The 25,125-nt window shown below is 44.4% G+C and overlaps 2 protein-coding genes across 3 annotated transcripts; both read left to right on the forward strand.

The window, feature by feature from the left end:
- The first annotated feature begins 1,332 nt into the window (after positions 1-1,332).
- LOC133365811 (zinc finger protein 883-like) lies at positions 1,333-9,593 on the forward strand. 2 transcript variants are annotated; one of them, XM_061588083.1, is made up of 4 exons: positions 1,333-1,457; positions 3,246-4,208; positions 5,814-5,940; positions 7,266-9,593. In XM_061588083.1, exons 2-4 carry the CDS (start codon positions 3,504-3,506, stop codon positions 8,306-8,308), a joined length of 1,875 nt encoding a protein of 624 aa, XP_061444067.1. In that variant the 5' UTR covers positions 1,333-1,457; positions 3,246-3,503; the 3' UTR covers positions 8,309-9,593. The 2 variants fall into 2 exon arrangements, with proteins under 2 accessions (XP_061444067.1, XP_061444068.1); XM_061588084.1 differs by lacking the exon at positions 1,333-1,457 and adding an exon at positions 1,547-1,608.
- Positions 9,594-14,744: 5,151 nt separating this feature from the next.
- Positions 14,745-23,684, forward strand: LOC133365812 (serine/threonine-protein kinase SBK2-like). The gene is made up of 4 exons (XM_061588085.1): positions 14,745-14,847; positions 16,044-16,208; positions 19,882-20,084; positions 22,187-23,684. The coding sequence occupies exons 2-4, from the start codon at positions 16,046-16,048 to the stop codon at positions 22,784-22,786; spliced, it is 966 nt and encodes a 321-aa protein (XP_061444069.1). The 5' UTR covers positions 14,745-14,847; positions 16,044-16,045; the 3' UTR covers positions 22,787-23,684.
- Positions 23,685-25,125: the final 1,441 nt, after the last annotated feature.

Genomic DNA, 25,125 nt, shown 5'->3' on the forward strand with positions numbered 1-25,125 from the left:
AGAAAAATAGTTATAGAAACAAATAAATTGACCAGTTTTGTATTTTGTTTATTAAAACCCCATTACTTACTAATAATATTTCATTTTTATTGGGTTAGTTGTTCTTTAGTCATGGCTAACTTTTTGGATCGATTTCGGTGGGACCTACTAACATGGCTTGGGTCCAACCTGTTGAGATTGTATTGAAAACATAAGATCCCTGGTGAATCATGCCAAAGGTCCATCCAGTCTAGCATCCTGTTTGCCACAGTATCCAGTCAGACACTGCCTCTAGCAATTGGCATTCTGATATCTGTGATCTGTGAACATGGAGGTTCCACTCAGGTATCAGGCCTGAGAGTCACTGATAGACAAAGCCCCCATGGATTTCGTTTAAACCTTTTATAAAAACATCTCCACTTGTGGCCATCACTACATTTTGTGGCAGTGAATTCCATAAATTACTTTTCTGTGACCTGAATCTACCACTCATCCATTTCTTTGGGTAACCCCTACGTTCTAATATTATGAGAGAGGAAGAAAAACCATTTAAATCCATTTTCTTCACACCACATATTTCAAAAATCTCTGTTGTGTCTCCTTCACCACCTTTTTATTTTAAAAAGTAATTGTTATGGTTTCATAATTATAAGACACATCCTTTTTCTAATTAAAAAGCCCTTTAAGCTTAAACTTCCTCTTATTGGGAAGATACTCTCATTCCCTGGTCATTTTGATTGCCCTTTACTGCACCTTTTCCAGCTCTACAATATCCTTTTTTTTTTAGATTGGATGACTAGAACTGTACACAATATTGCAAACATGATCACATCTTATAAGTTACCTCATTATTCAGCACAACCTTGTAAGGTAGACAGCCCATCATTGTTGCCATTTTACAGACAGAAGACTGAAAGTGAGAGCAGACTTGCACAGGCCATGCTATTATTATTATTATTATTATTATTATTATTATTATTATTATTATTTAGGACTAAGCCCCACTGAAGTCAATGGGCTCCTACTGGGAGGAACAGTGTGATATAAATAAATAAATAATAAAATAAAATAAAATTTCCTTCTGAATATGTAAGTACTCCTTACATATTCACTGCAAGTCTCCTGGATGACATTCTAGAGGACAATTTATACAATCTGCAGAATCAACTGGTCACTTTGTTGGGCCCTGTTCAATCTTGACAGAAGGATTGTGTGATCTTTTTGTAAGAATGGACACATCTGCTGTCTCCTTACCTAGTGTCTCTGAGCCTGCGGGAAGAAGTTTCTCCATCAGATTATGGAGGGTTAAATAGATTGCACTTTCTGGGTCCTAGAGCCCGTATATACCATCCAGACACAGGGGGAAGGAATAAGGTAGGGAGCTTCCTCTCTCTCAGAGTCAGCTCTGGTTATTTCAGCAGCCGCAAAAGCAGCAGCTCGAGACAGTACAAGCCCCCAAATTGGGCAAAGCAGCAGAGGTGAGTCAATTGCAATTCTGCAGGTGAAGGCTTGCAATTTAAGTGATGTCTGGAAGTTGTGGGCATGTTTTATTGACTGAGAGGGAAGATGAGTCTTCTGCTATAAGGCGGGTCCATGATGTTCAATGGAGTGGTCATCGTCAGCATTTGGGTGAGAAAAAATGCTCAAAATATAAGATGCTCTCCATATTAAGAACTAGCTCCTACTGATAATTCTGCAATGAAACCTTGGCAAATTAAAAATATTGTACAAAGTTCTTCGCAGTCTTTATCTTGTTCTCTCTGACAACATCCTTGTGAGATAGGTCATGCTTGTTCCCATTTTCCAGATGGGAAGACCTAAGGATGTGTTTGTTCCTGCAATATCCAACAGTCCTTCAGTTGTGTGAAACAGCCTTCCCTGATCACAATATTACAGATGGGTTTAGTATCAATACCATACAGGATGTTCATATGTTCATCTGTGAGTTATAAGTCCTCAACAACACAGTCATATACATACCAACTGAGAAGAAATCTCCATTGTTGGTACCTCTTTACCCTGGCCATTGACACCTGCGACATACATTTTTAGGACCCACTCTGTTTTGTAACTTTAGCTTGTTTTTCATTGTTTTTAATGCTATATCTTAAAATTGTTGTAATCTGCCCTGCAGCCTCTGGGTGAAGAGCAGGTAATAAATGTTAACAATAATATAGGATTGGGTGTAATCCTATACAAATAGGTAAGTGTGTACAGGACTGCACCTAAGAGATGCTCATGGATGTGTGAGTCCACCTTGAGAGGTCCACACCATTCATTTAATGCACATTTAAAGCACATGACTTCCCCCAAAGAATCATGGGAACTGTACTTTGTTAGGGGTACTGTGAATTTGTAGCTTTGTGAAGAGAAATCCAGTTACCAGAATTCCTTGGAGGAAGTCTTGTGCTTTAAATGTAAATTGGATGTGCTTTAAATGCATGGTGTGGAGCTTTCCTATAGAGACAATTTCTGTCTTATTTTATGTGCAGATAATTGCCTGTGTGAGGGGGTCCACTCACAGTGAGCAGCAGGAGGACAAAACACTTTGCCAAGAGATATTGTCACTAGTTATTTCCATGGATGGGTGTTCTGCTGTCACATTGCTCAAGTGGAGTTTATGGTACCAAGTGCAGATCCAACATCCTGAGGGTCAGCGTCTAAGGCTGTAAAGGTAGATCTGAAAGCATGTGAGCAATAGCAGATGAAGGCCAGAAGCCAGAATAAAAGCTGAGAAAGATTTTCATGGTCAGGATTGGGACCTGAGTGTCCTAAATAGCTCTTTGCTCATCTGCCTGCACCGGAATAGCAGAAACAAAAATAAATACCAAAAAAAAGCAAATTAAATTAATTTGCACCACCTATACAAGTTTCAGAAGCCCACTTTCCTTTACGTATCCTGCATATTTCGAATCAGTCTTTAACATAGAGGCTCTCTCATTTCTCTGCATCTTCTCTCTAATTATTACACAGACCTTCTTGATTTTTCCTTCATCCCAGGCTCTTACAGTGTTTAATCCCTATTTCTAGGCCCTGCATGACAGTTTTTCCCTTTCCAAGACCGCCTTCCACCTCCCTCAGAGCAGCTGCACTATTTTTCCAACATTCCATTACTAACCCTTCCTTCTCAGCAGCCAGTGTGTTCGTAAACATTCTGTGACACCACAGCAGCTCAGCCAATAGCTAGGAGTGAAGCTTGCATTTAGTGGACAGGTTTTAGACCTTTATGTTTGAAAATATATCCCTCCCTCTCTCTCTTTCTTCAGAAACAAACTAAGCTCCTCAGATGGGAATTTTGCTGTGCTGTGTATACCTTCCTGGATTTTGAAAGCTGAATGCATTATTCGTAGCATTGTTGATGATAAGCCCTGATCTATCGAGTGCAGTCCTGCCGATTCTGGTGTGGGAGATGTGGACTTGAGAGCAGCGTTAAGGCCAAGGAGACCGAATGGCTGCACTCCAAGAGAAGCGATACCGCTGACTCTTCAGCTCTAGCAGCCCTTGTGAGCAACCCTGAAAGAAGAATGGAGGAGCCAAGCCCAGCATGTCCTGAACCGGGGGATGGAGCAGGCAAATCTCGGGCCATTCAGGCTGGGGCAATAAGCGACTTTCTGAGGTGGGCCACACCGCAGCATGGTAGGGTTGAGAGACAGGAGGGAATGCCACCACACGGAGAAGCCCAGTGGCAAGAAATCCTAAAAACGGTACAGTCCTCTCACACAGGCTGGGCAAGTTCTCAGCTGCCAGAGTTGCCTCCGTGGGACGACCTGCCTACATTTGAGCGGGTAGCTGATGCCTGCCAGTGGCCGCGAGGAGAGGGAATGGCCAAACTCGTGCCAAATCTCAGTGGAGAAGCACAGCAGGCCTTTAACAACCTAGAAACCAGAGACAGAGACTATGGGAGGGTGAAGGTTGCCATCCTGAGGGGAGACGTTGCAAGCAGGGAGACCCAGCGCCAGCGCTTCCGCCAGTTCCACTACCAAGAGACTGAGGGGCCCAGGGAGGCCTGCAGCCAATTGCGGGAGCTGTGCCACCGCTGGCTGGAGCCAGAGAGCCGAACAAAGGAGCAGATCCTGGAGCTGTTGATCCTGGAGCAGTTCTTGACAATCCTGCCAAAGGAAATCCAGATTCCAGTCCGAGAGCGTGGACCAGAGACCTGTGCCCAGGCTGTGGCCCTGGCAGAAGGTTTCCTTCTGAGACAGCAAGAGGGAGGGGAACAGGATCAACAGGTGAAATCATTTTTATTCATGATCATCTTGGAGGGGTGGGGATAGTAGAACTAGGGCCACATTCACACCAGACATTAATTCCAGTATCATTCCACTTTCAACAGTCATGGCTTCCCCCAAATAATCCTGGGAAGTGTAGTTTGTGAAGGGTGCTGAGAATTGTTAGGAGATCCCTGTTCTCCTCACAGAGCTACAATTTGCCATAGTGGTTTAACAGTCATTTCCTCTTTCCAGAAAACTCTTCAGAATTGTAGCTCTGTGCAAGGAACAGGAGTCTTCTAACACCATTCAGCACCCTTCACAAACTACACTTCCCAGGATTCTTTGAGGGAAGCCTTGAATGTTTAAAATGGAATAATAGTGGAATAAATGTCTGATGTGAATGTGGCTTTGAGCTCTCTTCCGCATTCTTTGGGATTCTAAATGAGGAAATATGCATGGACTCTTAACATGTACACACACACACACGCAGTGCTTCATTTCTAAAAGCGGATTTTCTGGGGCTCAAATTTGCCTGGAGTAATGGGGACACTAAAAGTATTTGGGAGGGTACAGGTGCAGGAAAGTGCATTTGAAATAGGGAATATTATTTTTAATATTAGTGAACAATATCTGTACTTGGCCCTGCACTGATTAGTGTTTTTCTGATAATGGAGATTAAGGCCATTTTGAACTGTGTCAGATGATCAAACAGCCTAAGTCAGCCCTAGTCTAAGGGCCTGTGATTTTCAAAATAACAGTGTTAGGGCAGTCTACTAATTTTTACTAATAATTTGCCATTTAAAAGGGCTCTTCTCTGTGGCCTGGCTACCATCAAGTCCAAATATAGAAGCAGGATAAACATTGGACCTGACCTGAGGCTAAAGCAGACAAACATTATACCAAACTTTGCTTACAAAAACACGCACATCATATTAAAAAAGCAAGACCACAATTTTTTTGCATACAAGGTACGTATGTAGTTTGATTTGTAGAACAAACGTTTATTAAGTGGTATGTCAAGGCCCCCAGCAATGTTCATGCGGCCCACAAAAATCCCCAAACAGTTCAGAACCTCTGCACTATAGAATAATCTAGAAGCTGTAGAGAAGTGCATCTTGCTGTTGCCTAGCAACAGTCCACATACTCTGAGGGAAGTGCACCCATAGTTCAAAAGTCAGGCAGAAGCAAGGAGGTCCAACAGGGATCATTCTTTTTTCGACAGAACTTGCTAGTGACGATGATCTTGGCTAAGGAAGGGAAACCTGTGGCCTTCCAGATGTTGGTGGATTCCAGTTCCCACCAGCTCTGGCCAGCATGGCCAATGGTCAGGGATGATGGAAGTTTCTCCCCACTCCTCATCTGGACAATGGTCAGGACAAATCAGAAATCACTGTCTTGGAAAAAACTGCAAATGACTGTGGTGGGCTTTAGTTTGAGTGAAATGAATTTAATGCTTCTCACAACAGATACACACTCATCCCCCCCTCCAATCTGCTTCCCCTTTGACACCAGAGGAGGTCTCAGCTCATTTAGGACTTGCTCTGTTTAGGGTGGGTTGGGAAAGGCCATTAGGTTCAATCTTCCCTCTTTTCACCTCCAATGAAATGGTTGCTGCTGTTTCAGGCATCGGGAACAGTCCAAGGAGGGGGCGCAAATTGCTCTGAAGCTCAACGGCCTCTGGCTAACACCAGGCAAAGGCAAACCTACAAGGAAGCCCGGCAGCAGGACAATGGGAATGCCAGCTCCCCGGGTAAGGATGGATATGGCCATGGATTGCACCAGTCTCCTTCCTCCAGTCTTCTTATGATCACATATGTCACTCTGAATGTGGTCCATGCTTTCCAACTGCTCTCAAGGTGACCGAGTGGGTAGGGTGGGGAGTTCAGCTGCACAGACTCTTGGAGGAAACTGATTATCTTTGACCTATTTCAGGCTGCGTTCAGGCCTGGTTTTGGAACAGAGTTGGCCTCAGTTGCCCTGATGGATGACCTTCTTTGGGAGAGGAGCAAGGGGAGTGTGTGTGGATCCCTTGGCAGCTTTTGACACCATTGACTATGGTATCCACCTGGATAGCTTCTGGGGATTAGGGGCACTGTTTTATGGTGGTTTTACTCCTACTTATTGGGTTGGTTCCAGATAGTAGTATTGGGTCACTTTGCGGGGTGCCACAGGGCACTATTTTGTTACTAATGCTATCCAATATCTATATGTAGCCCCTGCGTGGTCAGTAGGAGATTTGGGGCAAGGTGTCACCAGTATGCTGATGACCACCTAGCTCTATTTTTCTCTAACATCTGAACCAGGAGAGGCTGTTAATCACATGGTTTGGCTTTAAATGCAGATTTTTTTCTTTCACAAATACCCAGGATGAGACCCCAATCCAAATGCAGATCCTGGCAAACGGGGTAGAGGGCTTTAACCGTTTGCCTCCTGCTGCAGTCCCAATCCAGATTTGGCCCCTGAAGCTGCTATTTGCATGGGGGGGTAGTTCCCATTAGGTTTAGTGGGAGCTTTTTTCCACATGTAAAATAGCCGGCTCTGGAAGCCCAGACAGGACTGGGACCACAACAGAGGGGGAAAGTGTTAAAGCCCTTCTACCTTCCTCTCCACGCAAACACACACTAGAGTCCCCATCTAAAAGGGGGGGCACTGGCTATTTGTGAAAGATAATTCCTGCATTTAAGGGCAAACCACAAAATTAATGCAACTTGTTTAATCCATATATGTGAGGAACTGGTGATCTGATGCTAGTAGCTATAAGGTGAGCTGGCAAGCTGGCAAGTCTCTAATTCACATCTCTCCTTTTGTGCATGTTGTGTTGTGGTCTGTCAGTCTAAGCTTGACTTAATTCTGGTTACATGCAGTAATTGTTATACTGCATTTAACAGTACTTTTTGAATATTATACTTTGTGGGTGTTTTTTAGTTAATGCTGAATAAATCTACATTGTCAAATTTTGCATTGTAACATCTTGAGTATGATGCAGAATTTTTTGGAGTTCAGAGTTCAACACTGAATGTCTATATGTATCCCTATCCACAGAATCACATCTGGCTTTTCTTTCCCACTCAACAGGTGCCAAGTTTTTGGGAAGAGCTGGACAGTGTTTCCAGTGTCCAGACTGTGGGAAAAGGTTTAGGGGAGAAGAAGAACTCCGAGCTCATGGTGGCATCCACAGGAAAGACAGACCTCATGCCTGTGCTCAGTGTGGGAAAAGGTTTACCCGTCCCTCAGGCCTAGCCAAACATTTGAAAACTCATTCAGGGGAGAAACCCTATCACTGTGATCAGTGCCCAAAACGTTTCATTCAGATGTCACACCTCACCAGACATCAGAGAATCCATACCGGGGAGAAACCCCACCCCTGTGCCGAATGTGGGAAACGCTTCAACTGCCCATCAGACCTGGCCAAACACCAGCACATCCACACAGGTGAGAAACCCTTCCGCTGTGCTGAGTGCGGGGCAAGGTTTAACCAGTTCTCACATCTCACAAGACATCAGAGAATCCACACGGGAGAGAAGCCCCATGCGTGTACTGAGTGTGGGGAAACCTTTAGCCAACGGGCACATCTTATCAGCCACCAGAGAATTCACACAGGAGAGAGGCCCTATCGCTGCACCTATTGCCAAAAATGTTTTAGTCATCTTTCAGCTCTCACAGTACACAAGAGGATCCACATGGGCCAAAGGCCTTACGGTTGCCCTGAATGTGGGAAGAGGTTCATCGCCTCATCCGCTCTAACCAGGCACCAGAGGACCCACTCAGAAGAAAGGCCCCACACCTGTGATGAGTGTGGCAGGAGATTCAACCAGCTCTCTCATCTTCACAGGCACCGAAGGACCCACTCAGGTGAGAGGCCCCATACCTGTGCGGAGTGTGGGAAAAGATTCAATCAGCTGTCTTCTCTCACTAGACACCAGAAAATCCACACAGGAGAGAAGCCTTATCCCTGTGATGAGTGTGAGAGGAGGTTCATTCGGCTGGCTGACCTCATCATCCACCAGAGAATCCACACAGGAGAAAAGCCGTATCGCTGCACTGAATGTGGGAGGAGGTTTCGGCAGAGACAAACGCTTGTCAAGCATCAGCGACTTCATCCAATAACAAATTCATAATCTATATACGTGGAACAAAACAAATCCTTCCTGCCTTTGGGTTTGCATCCAAAAAACAGATGTTCTGAAACCTGAAATTTTAAAAAAGTGTGTGTAGGACGGGGAGACATTTAATTTTACTATTCCAGTTTGCTATCACTTTATTCATAGCCTCTCTTTGTTCCTGCCAAGGAAACTGTTGCAATAGTTTCCAAAACGTTTTTTACAAAGTTAAAATCTACTAGAACTTCTAGCTGAATGTTGTTTTTCAGAAACAAAAAAATCACATTCATCTACACATGCATGCAAGCTGTTGAACAGGGGATGCTTCCCTCTGCAATGTTTCATTGACTATATCCAGCGATCAAGGATATTTTTTTGGCACTCTGAATATACTTTAGAGTTGGGAAGAATGGATTTTTCCTTAAAGAATCTGCAGAAGAGTTGGAGAAATAGAGATCAAAGGAGTTGAATGCTCTGAGCTGACACTTTTCTGCATAGTTCTTGTAGTAAGATGAGCCTCCACCTTTATTAACCCCACTTTGTCTCTTCATCATCTCCCCACCATCTCCACCTTAATAGTGTGTGGGGTAGCACTCCCATCTCAGTTGCTGATTTCAGGCAAACCTCCAAGTTAGATGGAACTTCTGTTATTATTTTATGTAATCCTTTGACAAAAGAGTCTTATAGTCAATGGGTTGTAGCCAGCTAAATCCTACTCAGAGTAGACCCCTTGAAATTAAACCTAATTTAGTTGTGTCCATCAGTTTCAATGGATCTGCTCTAAGTAGGACTAGCTTTGAATACAACCTTATATCAGCAACCTTTGAGGGGGATCATGCCCACTTTTCCAGATGGAGGGGCTGAAACAGACAAAGTGAAATGCCCAATGTCATGTAGCAAATCCATGGTGGAGCTGGAATTTCACACTCCAAAAGATGGCTGGCTATGCATATACTGGATTGCACTGACTCGCATTTCCTCCCTCCTGTTTTCTCATCACACCTTTTACTTCTGCTAACAGGAACAGAAAGGAAAATGTGACACCTTGCTCTTTGCATGGACCTTGTTATGTAACTTTCTGTTATTTCCATTTTCCAGATGAGAAACTGGTGGAGACAAAATGATTTGTCCCAGGCCACCCACCAAGGCATGACATAATTATTGCTCAAGTGCAGGTCACTCTTGCTTTCTTGATCCATCAGAGTAGAATTAAGGTCACTTCCAGACTATCAGTATTGTGAAGAGATTCAAGTGCATACCAGAAATTTAATTGTTTGTACAATTAAAGTGCTCTGTCATGCTCTGCAGTGACAAATCCATCCCTTTCTTCCCAAACTGCAACAGAGTTTTTGCATTTGTATAACCTTCCCTCAAACAAATCGGAATGAATGCTCCATAAAGACTGAACATAGTCTAACCTCCATGTAAGCTTTGTGAAAGCAAATCAGGATGAATTCTCAATAAACAGGTCATCTGGAGGAGACCTATGTTTCCATGTGCTGTCAGGGCACCTCCTGCCTTGTGTCTTTTCTGCTGTCTTTCTCAATGACAGCCTTTCCTCCTAAAGACAGGCACTTGGAACTCCTCTGCAGTAAAACACCAAGCCTCTCATAGGGTGGAGAGGAAATAACAATTGACAGGCCTGTGCCTTCAAAAATAGTTTTAAGTTTTCTCAAAACTATTTGTGATTTTCAAGAGACCACCCTGCTCTGCAACATGAAAGAATCTATCTCCTGCTGAGCCTCTAAGACTCCAACTCCCATCATCCCTGGCAATTAGCTATGCTGTCTGGGGTTGAAGTGAGCTGGAGTGGATGGCACCATGTTGGTTTCCTCTGATCTAAGCACTTAAGTTTCAATTCTTGGTTTCATTTCTCAACTTGAACTCTCAAGGATCACTTCAAAGCTGAAGGTCAAGTGGGGGCTTCTGGTGCACTAGGCACATGCCCTACCACTGAGCTACTGTTCTTCCTTGTTCTCCCACAACCCTCATCCTGCCCTTATATTTGTCTCCAAGGCTAGATTGGAACTTGTTTTGTGGTGGTGGAGGAGGTTGAAAGGAAAGTCATAGGCCTCATCTTAGCTCTGCTTTTTGCAGACCATACTGGTCCTCAGGCAAGTAGATGCCTGGAAAATCCTGTCCGCTGGTAGCAGAAGGAATTTCAAGTTGCATCTAAAATTTGTGGTTGAAAATGGAACGTGGTGAGATTGGAGTTGGTCCCGTTGGTTGAGAAAGGAAGATGAAGCAACACTGCTACGAGCTTTCTCTTAGGAGAGTCAAGGCTTCTGGGGCTCAGAGCTTGCTGCATTTCTGTGCTATGATTTTGATTAAAGTGCGACTTGCCTGATAAAGGGAATCACTTGGAGCAAAATTCCACCCCCAGAGCCACCAATGAAGGAAGCATTTGTGGTGTTTCTCATGGTTGTCTCTCGGCTTCCGCCTTGCAGCACAAGAGGGAAAAGCCAACAGTGAAGGCTGAGGTGCTGCCTGCATAGGTTTCTCTGTTGTTCCTATTAGCAGTGTGCTAAGTGGGAGGATGGGGCAGCTTGGACTTCCTGGCACATAGATTTGGGGGACTGGAATTGGGAATTCCTATAGGCCAGTGTTTCTCAAACAGTGGACTGGAATGCAGCCCACCAGTAGGCCTTGGGCTACTTTCAGGTGAGCCTCGGTGCCACAGCCTGCCAGGTGCCTCAAGATGCCAAGTGACTCACACCCTTTGTTGTGTCATAGCCTTTTGCTTGGAACAGGGCTAGCACCAGATGCTCCTGGCAAGCTGAGTGAAGGTAGCCAAGAGACAGAAGTTTAGAGGGAGGGAAGAAAGGAGATCTACCTCTGAGGAGAAAGGGCCACAGGAGGTGTTGAAGGGAAATTAGAAAGTGAGCTAAAAGGTTAATATGGATGATTAAATAAAGTGGGAATAGAAAGAGAAGAGAGGAAAGCTGTTATATGGAGGACGAAGTGGATGTAAAAGCGCCATGGGGAGAAGTTGGTAGTTCGGAGAAAGAGGAGGAGGAACAAGCTGACTGAAAGGAGAATGGGAGAAGAAATGGGGGGGCATATGGGGGGGAGAAGGGGGAAATAAAATGGGGAGGTTGTTGCAGTACATCCAGGGCAAATGTCTCTACTTAGCTTGAGAAAAGCAGCTCCTTGCCACAAGGAAAATGCTGTAGCAAAGAATTTAGCAATATCCAAAGATGGATTAGAGATATCAGTAATTGTCTGCTGATTATACTAACGTACAGAGGGCAACTTCTTTGTGTCTTTTCCAGCTCCCAGCTCCAGATCAGACTAAAGAAAAGCCCCATAAGCATAGGCTACCTCCTGGCCCTACCCAACTGAGGGAGAAAGGCCTACCCCAGTTGTTCCTATGGCAGCACCTCTGTTCTTAAATGAGTCTTTAGACATGTAGTTCAGGGACTTGTCGGACTTGGCCAGAAATCATTGCCCTATCAAAGAAATTGGTTTGACAAGTTCAGCAGATTTCTTTACTACAAACTCTATCTCTACAGACACAGAATTACAGGCTTGATGGGTACCCACAAGCACCATCCAAACCAACCCCCCCCAATCCTATAACAATATATTCTCTAAAATGTGGCTTTTCAATTGAAATGAGCCAGAGGACGCGTATTTGCCTTTTTTCCATGAACAGACACATCCCTTAAAACTGCACATTGATGATTTCTAAATGCCATCTTCACCACACATAGCAAAAAAAAAAGCTTCCTTGGGATTCCCTTCTAGGACAATAGTGCATTTTAAATGCAAACAGTGGTTAGGGTATTTTCATAGTGTAAAAAATGATGTTTGAGCATGCATAATATAGGATTCCCCCCCCTTAAGGTCCTATGCTCCTTGTCTTGGAAGTAAGATGAATTAAGTTTAGTGGAACTTGCGTCTAAGGAAATATGGGCAGGGCTGTAAGTGAATTTTCCTTTAAACCTCACTTTGGAAGTGGCCTGCAGTTCTGTGCATTGCCAGGTGATGGAGCCACAGACCTGGTACACAGCACCCTATGTGTGTGTAGTTTTCTGTCCTCTGCGTGCAGCATGAGATTATCTTTTCCTGTGGATGAAGCTAAAACTCCAGCTCATAGTACCAGCTGAGTGTTGATCCCCTCATTACTGTGCCAGGATAATGACCAACAGAAAGCACCCTTGCCAAGGTAAACAACGCCCAAGTCTGCAGCTGTTGCCTGGAGCTTCATTAAGCAGGAATGTGCCACCCGCCAGCTGGATGGCTTCCAGGGCAGCAAGGCTGATAGTTAAGGAGGATCACTGTCATGGAATGGAACAATAGGCATCACAATGGGGCAGATTCCCTGTCCACCCTGGTCCAAGTGATGGAAGCCTCATGATTGATCTGTGGCCATGGCAACGGAACAATCTTGACCCTAAAGGAGCAAACACAGGTGTTTATAGGGAAGCAGTTGCCATGGCTGCAGGCCCCGAGATAATGGGTCTGGATCGTTCACAGGTTAGCTGTCACCTTTTATGTTAGCACATGTAATTTACATCAGACTAAGAGGGAGGAGGGTGAGGCAATATTAATCAAAGATAGGTTTATAACTAATGAATTCGGCATGGTGGTTTAGACACAAGCTGGAAGCATTCAGACAATACACACACCCTGAACTGCAGCCTGGAGCCCAGGAAAATCTTTACTTCTCGATTGAGATGACGTTATGCACTGGCCCCCAAGACACTGTAATACATTAAATCAAATTACCAAAAAGATATATGTCCCATACTTTGGACAAGATCCACCATCTTTAAGAATACAGAGGGACGTGCTGAATGGAATGTTGGCAGACAGTGGCTTTTGGGGTGTCTGTTCACAAGTAAAGTGGAACAAGTGGCGGTCTTTAACAATAAAATAAATGTGGGAGGCGCTACACCTTTACCCTTCCTGCATCTTACCTTTCCACAGTTGGATGTTCCAGGCTCTTTGCTCCCTTCCTGCCTCTAATACCCAGAGCTGCTGGGAAAGGAGAAAATGCCTGGAACAATCAACTGTGCAATGGTAAGATGCAAGAAGGGAAAAGGTTTAGTGCAGGAAGGTTTAGTGCTAACCTTTTGCCTTCTAAATGTTGGTTGGACTACAGCTCCCGTCATCCCTGACCATTGGCCATGCTAGTTAGAGCTGATGGAAATTGAAGTCCCACAACATTAGAGGACCACAGGTTCCCTATTCCTGGTTTCATGACTTTCTCATCCATGCTCCTTTTACCGTAAAACACTAACATTATAACACTGTCCCACACTGTATGTGAACAAGGTGCACTTGTGAATGATGTCCTCTTCATGTCTGATTTTGCACAGTGAAGTTGGTGCTGGAGCTGTGAAGTGGCCACTTCTCTCTTGGCCCCCTGAAGCAACTGTTCTATTTTACTTCAGGATAAGGTCCAGTGGTACTCTTACAATGGGGTTTTTTTTTGGGGGGGGGAGGACTCTTTAGATGGTCATGTGTATTACTTCACTTACTTCAAATGTTGGTCAGTCAGTCCTACTGTGTATTAGAGGGGCCCTTGTGCTGAGTGGGGCTGTGGACTTCTGCCCCAAGTCCTGCTCTGCCAGCCCTGCTGGTAAGGACAGCCATGCTGAGGAAGAAAAGTTACTTGCCTTTTTCCAGCATATGCCCCAGACTTCATTGCAACAGTTCCCCACTAAAAGCTCAACTCTGGACACCCCTCTCTTATCCCCTCCCCCTTCTCTCCTAGAACAGTAAACCATTTCAGTGAGTGACTCTCCATGGAAACCCAGACCCAGGGCACAACAAACAGTGCACTGCCCACCTGCTTGTTTAAGCCCCCCCCAGTCCTTCCCCAGGGGCAGCTTATTGCGTTTGTACATCAATAAGCCACCACTGGCAAAGGCCAAACCACACGCTAGGCAAAGGCTGCCAAGGAATAAGCAAAGGTCAGGGCACACGCTGTCTCCTGTTCAGGGAAAAGATGTATAGCAACAAGCCCTTTTGCAGGAAAAAAAAAGGTTTGCTGTTAATGAACACCAGGTTAAAGAGGTCTGGTGATCTAGGAAGGGGTACTCTATTCTGAGCTTTTAAGGTGCCCCCTCAAAATTGCTTAACTGGCTGTGTACACACCAGAATGTAATGCACATGTGGGTCACACAAATCCGATTTTTCCCTGTGCACGTTCATCCACACATGGGGCAGAAGAGAGAAGCACAAATCCATCTTTCCAGGAACATCTGGGATACAAGTTCATAAGTGCCGTAAAAGCAGCTGGGCAACCGGAGGTAAAAATAACCCTAATAAGTGGCTGCTAATCGTGCCCCATGGAACTGCCTGAACTCCTCAGCCATGACCTTTTGGGGGCAGGGCGGGGGAGAGATGAGAGGGGTGGCTTGGCCTCCTTCCCTATTTGTGGTGGCTGGACTGAACTAGATGGGAAGTGGTTGCTATAAAAGGCTCCATGAGGATCGACATGTGGCAGGTACCAAATAGACAGCCAAGGCAGGGTCGAGCACCCAGAAAGTCAGTCAACAAAACACTCTGAAGGGAAGAGACAAAGTGCTCCGGCTCCATCGTGGCAGGTAAGTAAAGGACGTTTAGATTGCTTTTTGCAATTCCTGTAACAAATTCAAATGCAAAACCTGCAGGCTAGAGAGTGCACTTGACTTTAACTGTGCAATTAGAAGTTCCACTGAGTTCATTAAGAGTTACTCTCGAATGTTAGGGTGTGCACAGGATTGCAGCCTTAATGCAGCCTGTTGCTTTTTACCCTGCACCAAACTAAAAGGTGTATAGAGCCACTTCAAAATAATATATCTATTTTTGGGATGCTTTTGTGTTGTGTGAAGTGGGGAGCGTAAAACATCCTTAAGTTACCCCCCCCATTCCAGTCCCCAAAGTTTAGTTGAAGGTAAGAGATCCTGAGTCAGAAACCCGCCTGCCTGTAAATCATATCTTTTGGTCTCCAAGTGTTTTCTCCATATCCGAAATATGTGGGCATTGGTTGTGGTTGCTCTGTGAATGAAAGCACTCTGCACACGTCAAAACACTAGGATCATAAGACTTTTTGCTATCGTCATCCATCTGGCCCAGGATTCTGTGCTTTGTGCCTCATTTTGTGATCCAGTTCGCCAGAGTCAGGCAGCCTCTGGCTGTCTTTCAGAGGCAGCTGATAACCAGATACCACAGGTATTGGGCTGTGTATGTAAATACATGCTCGTGTAGTCATTTCTGATTCTGTGCCAAAGGGAGTCATTGCTGTCACATGGGAATACATGCTGTTTCAGAACGACCAAGGAGCAGTGGGAGCAGGAAAGGGCGCCAAGGGAAAACATGGCATATCGAGGAACAAATGACCACCACTTCCTACATACAGGCAGGCAAACAGTGCCTGCACAGTGGGAAAGCATGACTGCCGCTGTCTTGTGCTGTCTGAATCTGTCAAGGTGGACAGGCAGTTGTGCAGTCTTAGAGTGTTTCAGGCCTTCTCCTGTGTGATGCAAAATGGCCCGTTCTCTTGAGGCTTTTGTACAGTCTGATATTTCATGGCAATGGCTATTCTGGAATATTCATTTTGGAAAGCAGAGCATGTTGCATCTACAAGTATTTTTTTCTTGTTGGACCTTCAGTTTTCTGTGCAGAATGACCTCACCCCAATTCCTACTGAGCATTTTAGCCACACAGCTCCCCCCAAAAGTGCATATGCAGGGTATGTTGCTACTTGGTCCATGGCCTTTTATATTCACCTCAAAAATCTTCCATCTCTCTTTCTGTACAGCCATGAAGCTAGTCCCTGGTGACATTGCAAAACGACTGGAAGAAATGGTGCTGTTGACAGCTCAGAACCTGCCCCAGATGGAGGTGGCTACTAGTTACACTATCCTCCGAGAACTGGGTAGTGGCTCCTTTGGACATGTGCTGATGGCAGTTCACCAGCAACAAGGTAGGTCAAGACCCAAGGGAATAAAGGGGTAGCAAAGGCTATTAAACAGATCCTTGAGCCAATGTGAATTGAGCCAGGGACCTATAGAGATGAGCCTGATACATGGCAGGTAGAGAAGAGTGCCTTTAAGTGTGCGCAGGGTGCATTTTGTCCATGAAGTATTCAGAGTACCAGCCTCAACCATATAGGACTAGAGGAGGGATGGGCAACTTGTGGCCATCTAGATATTGTTGGACTACCAACTGCACCAAATCAATGGTCAGGGATGATGGAAGTTGTAGCTCAACATCTGGAGGACCACAGGACTAGAATCATGGAATAGTAGAGTTGGTAGCGGCCTATTGATTCCAACCCCCTGCTCAGTGCAGGAATCCAACTTAAAGCATGCCTGACAGGGGGCTGTCCAGCTGCCTCTTGAATGCCTCCAGTACTGGAGAGCCCACCTTATCTCTAGGTAATTGGTTCCATTCTCGTACTGCTGTAACAGTTAAGAAGTCTATCACCAGTTCCCACTAAGGTGGTAAACACACCTTCAGGCTGTACCAGTTTACAGTACAAATAGGGGCTCACAAGACTGAATATTCATACTTTAAAAAAAAGCAAACCTGCACTTAGAAAACTGCCACATCAGGGAGATTAAAAATCCCTCCCTTTTGGGGGTATTCAGTCACATGAGCCACCATTTCCCCTCTGAACTGAGGCAGTCCAGTCATAAATTCATCATCTCCTCTGCCGTTTGCAAGAATAGTGTTTGTTCTTGATGATGCTCCTCACAAGGGCCTGATCCCTGGAGGTCAATAGGACAGTCACTTGGCTACTTTGCTGAGTCTAGATATCGTTTTAAGGTCCTCACAATACCTGCCGCCGCCACCACCAGCTGAGTTATAGAGAGTAGTAGGGCCCTTCCTCTATATCCTTATCCGAGTATATCTACACAAGATATCTGGGATGAGATAGATTAACCTTGTAATCCATCCAGACCAGAACTCAGATACGCTACATTCAGACAGTACTTTATTCTCTTTTTCTGCCATTTCCTTACCTGTTATTTTTTGTGTTTTATGTGATCCTTCTGGAAATCTAGTGGAATTGTGGAAGTTTAGCACTCATTTCCATGCTAATTTCTTCCAGGAAAAAATATCTTTTCAAACCCATTAACCTGGAAAATCGCAGGAGTTTGGTGTTTTATTTTTCTTAGGAGCATGCCACTGCACTCATGTAACAAATTTTGGGACAGTATTCCAGCATACAGAAGTGCATACACACATAAAGAGTAGAGGGGGTGGCATGTCCGATGACATCCACTGTTGTTGTGTCACACCATGTCCACTAGCGTGAATGAAATTTAGCATATCATGTCAGAATATTGATGGGGGAAAACCACCAGTTTAATGCAACAGGTACTGCAGTGTAAAAGAAATATCAGAAAACAGGTCAGAAGCACTAGCATTATAATCAGGAAAAATAACACAATAAGCCACACGTCTGTTTGCAGCCATAGTTAAAACAGAAAACATATATTTATAAAAAATAATGAGAACAAGTAGTCATAATTTTATACAGAATAGTAAAATAAGAGTTCTAATGTCCTAACCATAATGACTCTCCTTTATACCTATCCTCCTATCTAGTTTTTCATTCTCCCTCTCATCTCATTCCCTCATTCTCTGTCCTCCTCACCAACTCTTTCAACTGTCAATCTCAAGAAATATTCTCTGTCACTCACTCTAACTCCGCCCAACATTCCATCACACTCCCCTGGTGTCCAGCATTCATCCACTTGCTGTTCTGTTACGGAGATGTCAAATAGATTTGTTTTATTCTGTCCAATTGTATCTGTGTGTGGCACAGGGTCCCAACAATAAGTTGTGGCTGGGGGTCACATTTAGAAATCTAATAAACTGTTCCAGGTACTACAAAATACCAATTTCACAGAAGGAATAATTCAGACACCCCATCCCTGCAACCCCCCCAAAACAGGAAAGACATCTACATAAAATACAGACAAAAAAACAGGGCAACCCCTCAAAACAGGCAACCAAAACACATCATTAAAAAAGAAAAAGAAATTGGAAGGGGGCAGTGAGCCTTGGTAGGCAGGGAGCCCACAGCAGTCACATTAGAAACCCCAGGGCAGGGGCATCACTACCGGGGTGCGGAGGGTGCGGACCGCACCCAGGTGACACCCTGAGGGGGGTGACACCCTGAGCCACCCTGCCCCATGCCATTGGCTGGCAAAGGAGCCAAGAAGCACTCCGGGTCAGCGCAGCCAACTCCTCCTCGGAGGCGGGCAGGTGAGACTGACAGCAGGCGCCCGCTTGCTGGCGGTGAAGCCGGTACGGGCCTTCCACCACCAGCCTGGAGCGTGTGGGGAGTGCGTGCGCATGTAAGACCAGCCACTCCCGTCCATGCATCTGGGAGGTCCGCACCCCCCGCACTCCCGCTAGTGACGCCGCTGCCCCAGGGGCAAGGCATTTATCAGATTGTGCTATTCTACCAGAAGGGCAGGGCTAAGAAGATAAATCCTACTAGATTGCTGGTGACGTGGTAGTTGAGATTTCTAGACTGAGAGTGGAGAGTCCATCCAGACAGGATCCTTTCTGAGGAGCAGAGACCTCTTCATTCCCAAATCTGAGAGTTTGCCTGCCACTGTGAAGAAATTTAGATTTGTCTCTCTCAAAAAGAAGAAACACCAACATCATTGGACTAGTTCACACAACACAGGGAAATATATTTGCCACTTTCATCCCCTGCTAAATACATAGTGTGGAAGGAGAAAAATTGGGAGCATTATTATACCTGCAGAACAGTGAATACAGCCTCTCACAATCTTGGAATCATTATTCTCCCATTAATGTTTCAAGGGTGATTTGTAAATATTGGGCTGGACCCAAATTGTCAGTTGCAACTATGCTGTAGTTCTATACACAGTTACCTCACTGGTTCCTGCTAAAATAGTGGGAGGAAATGGTAAACCCCCTCTGAATCCCGCTTACCATGAAAACCCTATTCGTAGGGTCGCCCATAAGTTGGAATCGAATTGAAGGCAGTCCATTTCATTTTTCATGTCATGATTAATTTGTCTCATGAAATTAAGGCTACTAGAGCCAAACCTGTATAATTCAAATTGATATCATGTTACCATTTTGCTAAAAGGAATTGTGTTTGCTTTTATATCTCAACAGCAAATTGGGGTTACATGGGTGAGACTTGCTAGTTTGATGTGGAATAGCCTTGGGAAGCAGTTAAGCCCTTAAAGTCTCTCCTCTCTTTCAGGGGCCAAAGACATTGGATGCCTCAGACTGTCACTATTTTGTGGGAGGGATTCACGAGCATTCAGTACATGTAGGTTTGCACACTTCTGTGGATTAAAGGGCTCTGTTGCCCTAGCACAAAAAAATCCACTTTAAAAAAGACTTTTTTCAGAAAGGAAATGCATTGAAAAGTGTGGAATAAGCGAATGATTAACAGGAAACACCCCAAAAGCAAATCAGGATGAATACAGGATGAATGCTCATTGTCATACAACTGCCCTTTAAAATGAATCAGAACAAATACTCAATAAAGATTGGATATAGTCTAACCTCTGCATAAGCTTTGTGCAAGCAAATCAGGATGAATGCTCAATAAATAAGTGCCTTGGGGGAGCTCCTTATCATCTTCTCTCTTGCAGGGACGCCAATGGCACTGAAATTTGTACACAAGAAGGATACAGAATTACAAGATTTCATGAATGAATACTGCATTGCGCTGACCCTGGGGGCCCATCCCTGCATTGCCACTGCCCTTGGGATTACTTTCCAGACCCTCCATCACTACGTCTTTGCACAGGAGTTGGCTTTGTCCGGTGACCTCTTCTCTCTCATGGTGCCACAGGTAACAAGCCACTAGGCATGGGCACAAAGCAGTTATGCCTTCCATAGTTATCACCCCTTTTCATGTTTCTGAGACAGCACAAAAAGATGAGGTAGAGGAAGAAGATGGGAGAGTACAAGGCTTCTTCACTTGCATGCTCCTTTCCCCCCTACTCCCAGTCCCAAGCCATTTCAGATGATGGAATAGTTTCAACAATTGTTTTCACTGCCAGGACTGCCTGTAGTAATAAAACTGCTTCTGGGCATGTGCAGAGGATGCTTTAAACATCTCTCCAGGAAACACTTGTTTCTTGATCCCCTCTTCCATCCCCAATATCTAAGGCTTTGTAAATCCAAATCCTGTGTAAAGAAAAGCTGAATGCTCAACTGCTTTGAGCCTTGCCACTAAGACCACAATCCAATTAAAGGAGTTTCTATCAATCCTATGAGTTTTAGTTGATTACTCTGTTGATTAAATTTGCATATAGGTAAAGCAGGAAGCATGCTTTCTTTGGTTTTTAGCAGAAGGCATCATTCTAGAAGAGGCATTCTTCCTGTGTGAGAAGAATGCCTCTTAGAAGATAGTACTTGCCACATGTAGTTTTTACAAGCACTTGTATTATTATTTTTAAAAATGTACTGCCTGATTAACTGGGAAAGCTTTTTAGTCAAAGATGTAATTGATAAGCTATTCTTCCTGCCTGAGAGGTTAGAAACATAGGGTTGTATGCAAGTAAGTCCTACTCACAGTAGATTAGGGATGGGGGAGAACTTCAGTTTAGTTTGTATTTAAAGGTAAACCTATCAAATTTACACTTTCCAAAATGATATGAGAACTGAAACACAGCCATCATTTGAAATATGCACTTACCCAAATTTTGCAATGTAGTTCTCCAACAAAGAATGTTTACAAAAATGTATCTATTAGGGGGAGGTGTGCATAAAAATGAATATGATTGAAAATAACATACAAAAATGCATTATATTGAGAGGTTGCTTGCAAAAATGTGTACATTAGTCAAAACTATACAAAAATATGTTTATTAGGAGAAATTTGCACTAAAATGCTTGAGAATTTTCATGAGCATTTTAAAAAACCCTCAAATTGCTACAGACATATAGGGAACTGTATTTAAGATTGGGAAATGAGAAAACCGAAATTGACAGATCTTTCCATCTCTAGAGTAGACTAGGGATGGAAAGAGATGTCAGTTTCAGTTCTCTTAGTTTCTCATTTTTTCCAGTATTAAAATCAGTTCTCCACATTTCTGCAGCAATTTTTTTTAAAAAAAACTCATGAAAATTCTCCAGCATTTTAGTGCAAATATCTCCTAATAAACACATTTTGTAAGCAATTTCTCATCATATATAATGCATTTTTGTATGTTATTTTCACTCATATATTCTTTTTTACGCACACTTTCCCCTAACATAGGCATTTTTGTAAATATTGTTTGGTTGGCAAACTTGAAATAAATGAGAATTGTGAAGAATGGCTGTATTCCGGTTCCCATATTGTTTCGGGAAGTGCAAATTCGATAGATTTGGCTTGAAATGCGTACTGAATTGAATTTCTTGCTCATCCCTAGAGTAGATCTATTGAATTAATGATCCTAAGTTAGTCATGTCAATTAATGTCAATGGATTTACTGTGAGTAGGACTAGCACTGAAAACCACCCTTATTTTATAATAAAAAATGAATTCCCAGGATGCTGGCTTTTTGATGTGATACCTAATCCAAAGCTTACAACAACAAGTTATCACAGAAATATGGAACTTACCAGTGCATACCAGTGCATATGCAGTATTTTCTTCCTTGCGAGTGTCCTTTTCAAGTTGCTTTCTGGAAAGCTGCCTGAGTGAGTGCTTAAAAAGACTAGAGCACATATGCCGAGCTGGATTTAGCTACTGGAACTGAATTTGTTAATGCAAAGGGGGATAATCATGAACCCCTAAAGAGGATGCCAGAAGTATTATAGCTCCCAAGCTCCTGATGATGTAACTTGTTTCTGCTTGAACATGTCAGTTAACTGAGGAATGGAGGCTGGATGGTGTTTCTCAGCACCTTCAGGAAGTCTGTGAGGCTACATACGTGACTTGCACATCTCTCACTCTTTCTCCAGGTTGGTGTGCCTGAGCAGCAGGTCAAGCGCTGTGCCCTCCAGCTTGCCAGTGCCCTGGAGTACATGGAAACTAAGGGGCTGGTTCACCGTGACATCAAGCCAGAGAATGTGCTGCTTTGTGATCCTTCATGCCGGCGCATCAAACTAACCGACTTTGGGCTGAGCTGCCCACAAGGCCGGGCCATTGAGGCTTTGCCTGAGAGCTTGCCCTACACCGCCCCCGAGCTGTGTGTCCTGGGCCCCAATGCTTATTTGGAGGCCCAGCCCAGCCTTGATACGTGGGCTCTGGGAGTACTACTCTTCTGTGTGCTCACTGGCTACTTCCCCTGGCTCACCGCTGTGAACGCTGACCGGTATTACCGCAACTTTGTCTGCTGGCATCGCAGCCCCCGCTTTTCCCCACGGCCACCCCATTGGGGGCGTTTCACTCCCCACTTGTTGGAGATGCTGCAGGGGCTGTTGATGCCCAACCCGGCTCAGCGTAGCCCTGCCAATGAGGTGATGAATTATATCAAGTTACCTTGGTTGCTGCCAGAGGGCCAGAGCCGCCCCCGGCCCCGGCCCAGCAGAGAACTTCTTGGCACCAGCCGGCGGTGCTAACCATCCAGGCCACCAGTGTGAAAGAGGGATGGCATCAATCCCAAATCTAGCTGTAGCTGTTGAGGGACCAAAGATCCCCCATCACCAAACCACGACACCTCAGTGTTCCTGGGAGCAAGGAGAAATTGCTGCATAAAAGCTATGGAAACAGAAACAGTGACTGTCGCCCTAAGAAAACAGAGCAGGCTGTCAGCAGGACAGGGAAAGAAAAACTGAACTCAGGGAGCTATTCCCCTTCCCTCATATGTGACTTAATCTTATGAGGGTTATTCTCCAGTCCTCTGTCCTGTTTCTGGATCAGAAATTCAAAAGGCTTCATTTCAATCTCTCCATGGTCAATAACTGGCTCTTCTTTTTTTAATGGAAAGGAGCAAAATGGACTTACATTTAATAGGCAACAAAACCTTAGTATCTCCTCTCATCCATCCTGAATCAGACCAAATAGGGGTTGACTATAATTGTGTGTGACTTGAATAGGTTGGAAATGAGTGGCCCTGCTTTTTTCAACTCTAGAACAACGGTCAGACTTCCAAAACTTCTTCTGTATGGTTGTGAATCACGGTGTCCCATTATTCACAAAATCTGCTGATTTCATCATGGATATTGCTGAGCAGTTATGCTACTCTTTGTCCAGAGCCACGATGGATGGAATGTCTCTTGACTACAACGGTTATATCCAACTTCAGGATGAGAGAGGATGGCAGAGAAATGCTGCAAGGAGCAGTTTGTTTATGGGCTGCCCAAGCTGCCAAGGGGTTTCTGGAGACGATAAAGTTGATTTGGTGTCTAGAATTGATGTTGTTGTGAGTCCAACACTGCCTGCCTATGTGCTTACCTTATTTGCTGCTGTTAATACCCACTCGCCGTGTACATTTGTAAATAAACAGATTCTACAACAAACACAATATATATATTGTCAGTGTTCTCTTTTCAAAAGGAAACAGATCCTGTAATACAGCCTTCCCCAACCTGGTGCCCTCCAGGGTCTTTGCACTACAATTCCCATCATTCTCAGCTAGGACATGCTATCTGGGGGCTGATGGGCCTGGTAGTCCAAAACACCTGGAGGACAGAAGGCTGCTGTAATGGTCGACTATGGTTTCCAGCTGCTTGGGAAATGGAAAGTGCAAAACAATATTTCTTTCAGTTAGAGACTGGCAGCCCAATTCATGGTGGGTAAGTCTGAATCAATACATAAACTTTAGTTCTTTAGCTCTGGTTTCCTGAGGCCTGACTACAGTCATGTTGTTGATTCCACCCTTCTTCCTCTAGTTTCCCTGTCCCATCTAGATTCCAATCTTGGCACTCACACCCAAGCCTCTCCTGCACATAGCAGTCTCTTTTCTCTAGATACTGTATGATGTCTTTTCTCCAAGCCTCTTTTGACCTCTCTTTCTCAAGTCCCTCCTCCTAGACTTCTGTGTACAGTACACACATACAACAAAATCAGATTGAAGGGTGCTGTGATGATAAAGCTAAGAGATTGGAGGGTTGGACTATGGCCTGGGAGACCAGGGTTTAAATCCCCACTCAGTCCTGAAGTTCACTGGTTGACCTTGGGCATTTCAAGGCAGAGAAAACTTGTTAGAAGCTTCTTCAAGTTCTGCTATAATAATAATAATAATAATAATAATAATAATAATAATAATAATAATAATAATAATAATAATAAAGCATTTTCCCCAAAGTCTTCCTTCAGGGCAGACAGGTCTTAAGTCAGTCTTGGGCCCCATCTGCACTATATATTTCAAGCAGCATCATACCACATTACAATGTCTTGGACCCCCCCCCCCCCAAGAATCCTGTAATCTGTAGTTTGTCAATGGTGGTAAGAGTCGTTAGGAGACTCCAATTCCCCTCACAGAGCTACAATTACCTAAGTGGTTTAACACTCAATCCCTTTTTCCAGGGAACTTTGGGAATTGTAGCTCTGTGAGGGGAATAGGAGTCTCCTAAGAACTCTCTGCACATTTAACATAACAGTTTCCAGGATTCTTTGGGGGAAGCCTTGCCTGTTAAAATGGCATATTTCTTTAAATATGTAGTACAGATGGGGCCTTAATTACACCCACATTAACCAATGTCAATCACCAGGCAGGACAAGCCCTTGGAAGCCAACATGGCTGTCCTTCTCAGAGGGTGCTTATACAACATGGGCGATACACTCTTGCCCTGCAACTTGGAAGCTTTCTGGCTTCTCCAGTCATGTCTGATATGAGATTCCATAGGCTACAAGACTTGAACATCCAAGAGCAGCTGTAACCGGAAACGATTAACAAGCGGCTAGTGTGGCTTGCCCCCTGCGTCCTCTCACACATCTGCTAAATATAACTGAAAAC

Source organism: Rhineura floridana, chromosome 11 (genome assembly GCF_030035675.1).
Source record: "Rhineura floridana isolate rRhiFlo1 chromosome 11, rRhiFlo1.hap2, whole genome shotgun sequence".
Classification (NCBI taxonomy): Eukaryota; Metazoa; Chordata; class Lepidosauria; order Squamata; family Rhineuridae; genus Rhineura; species Rhineura floridana.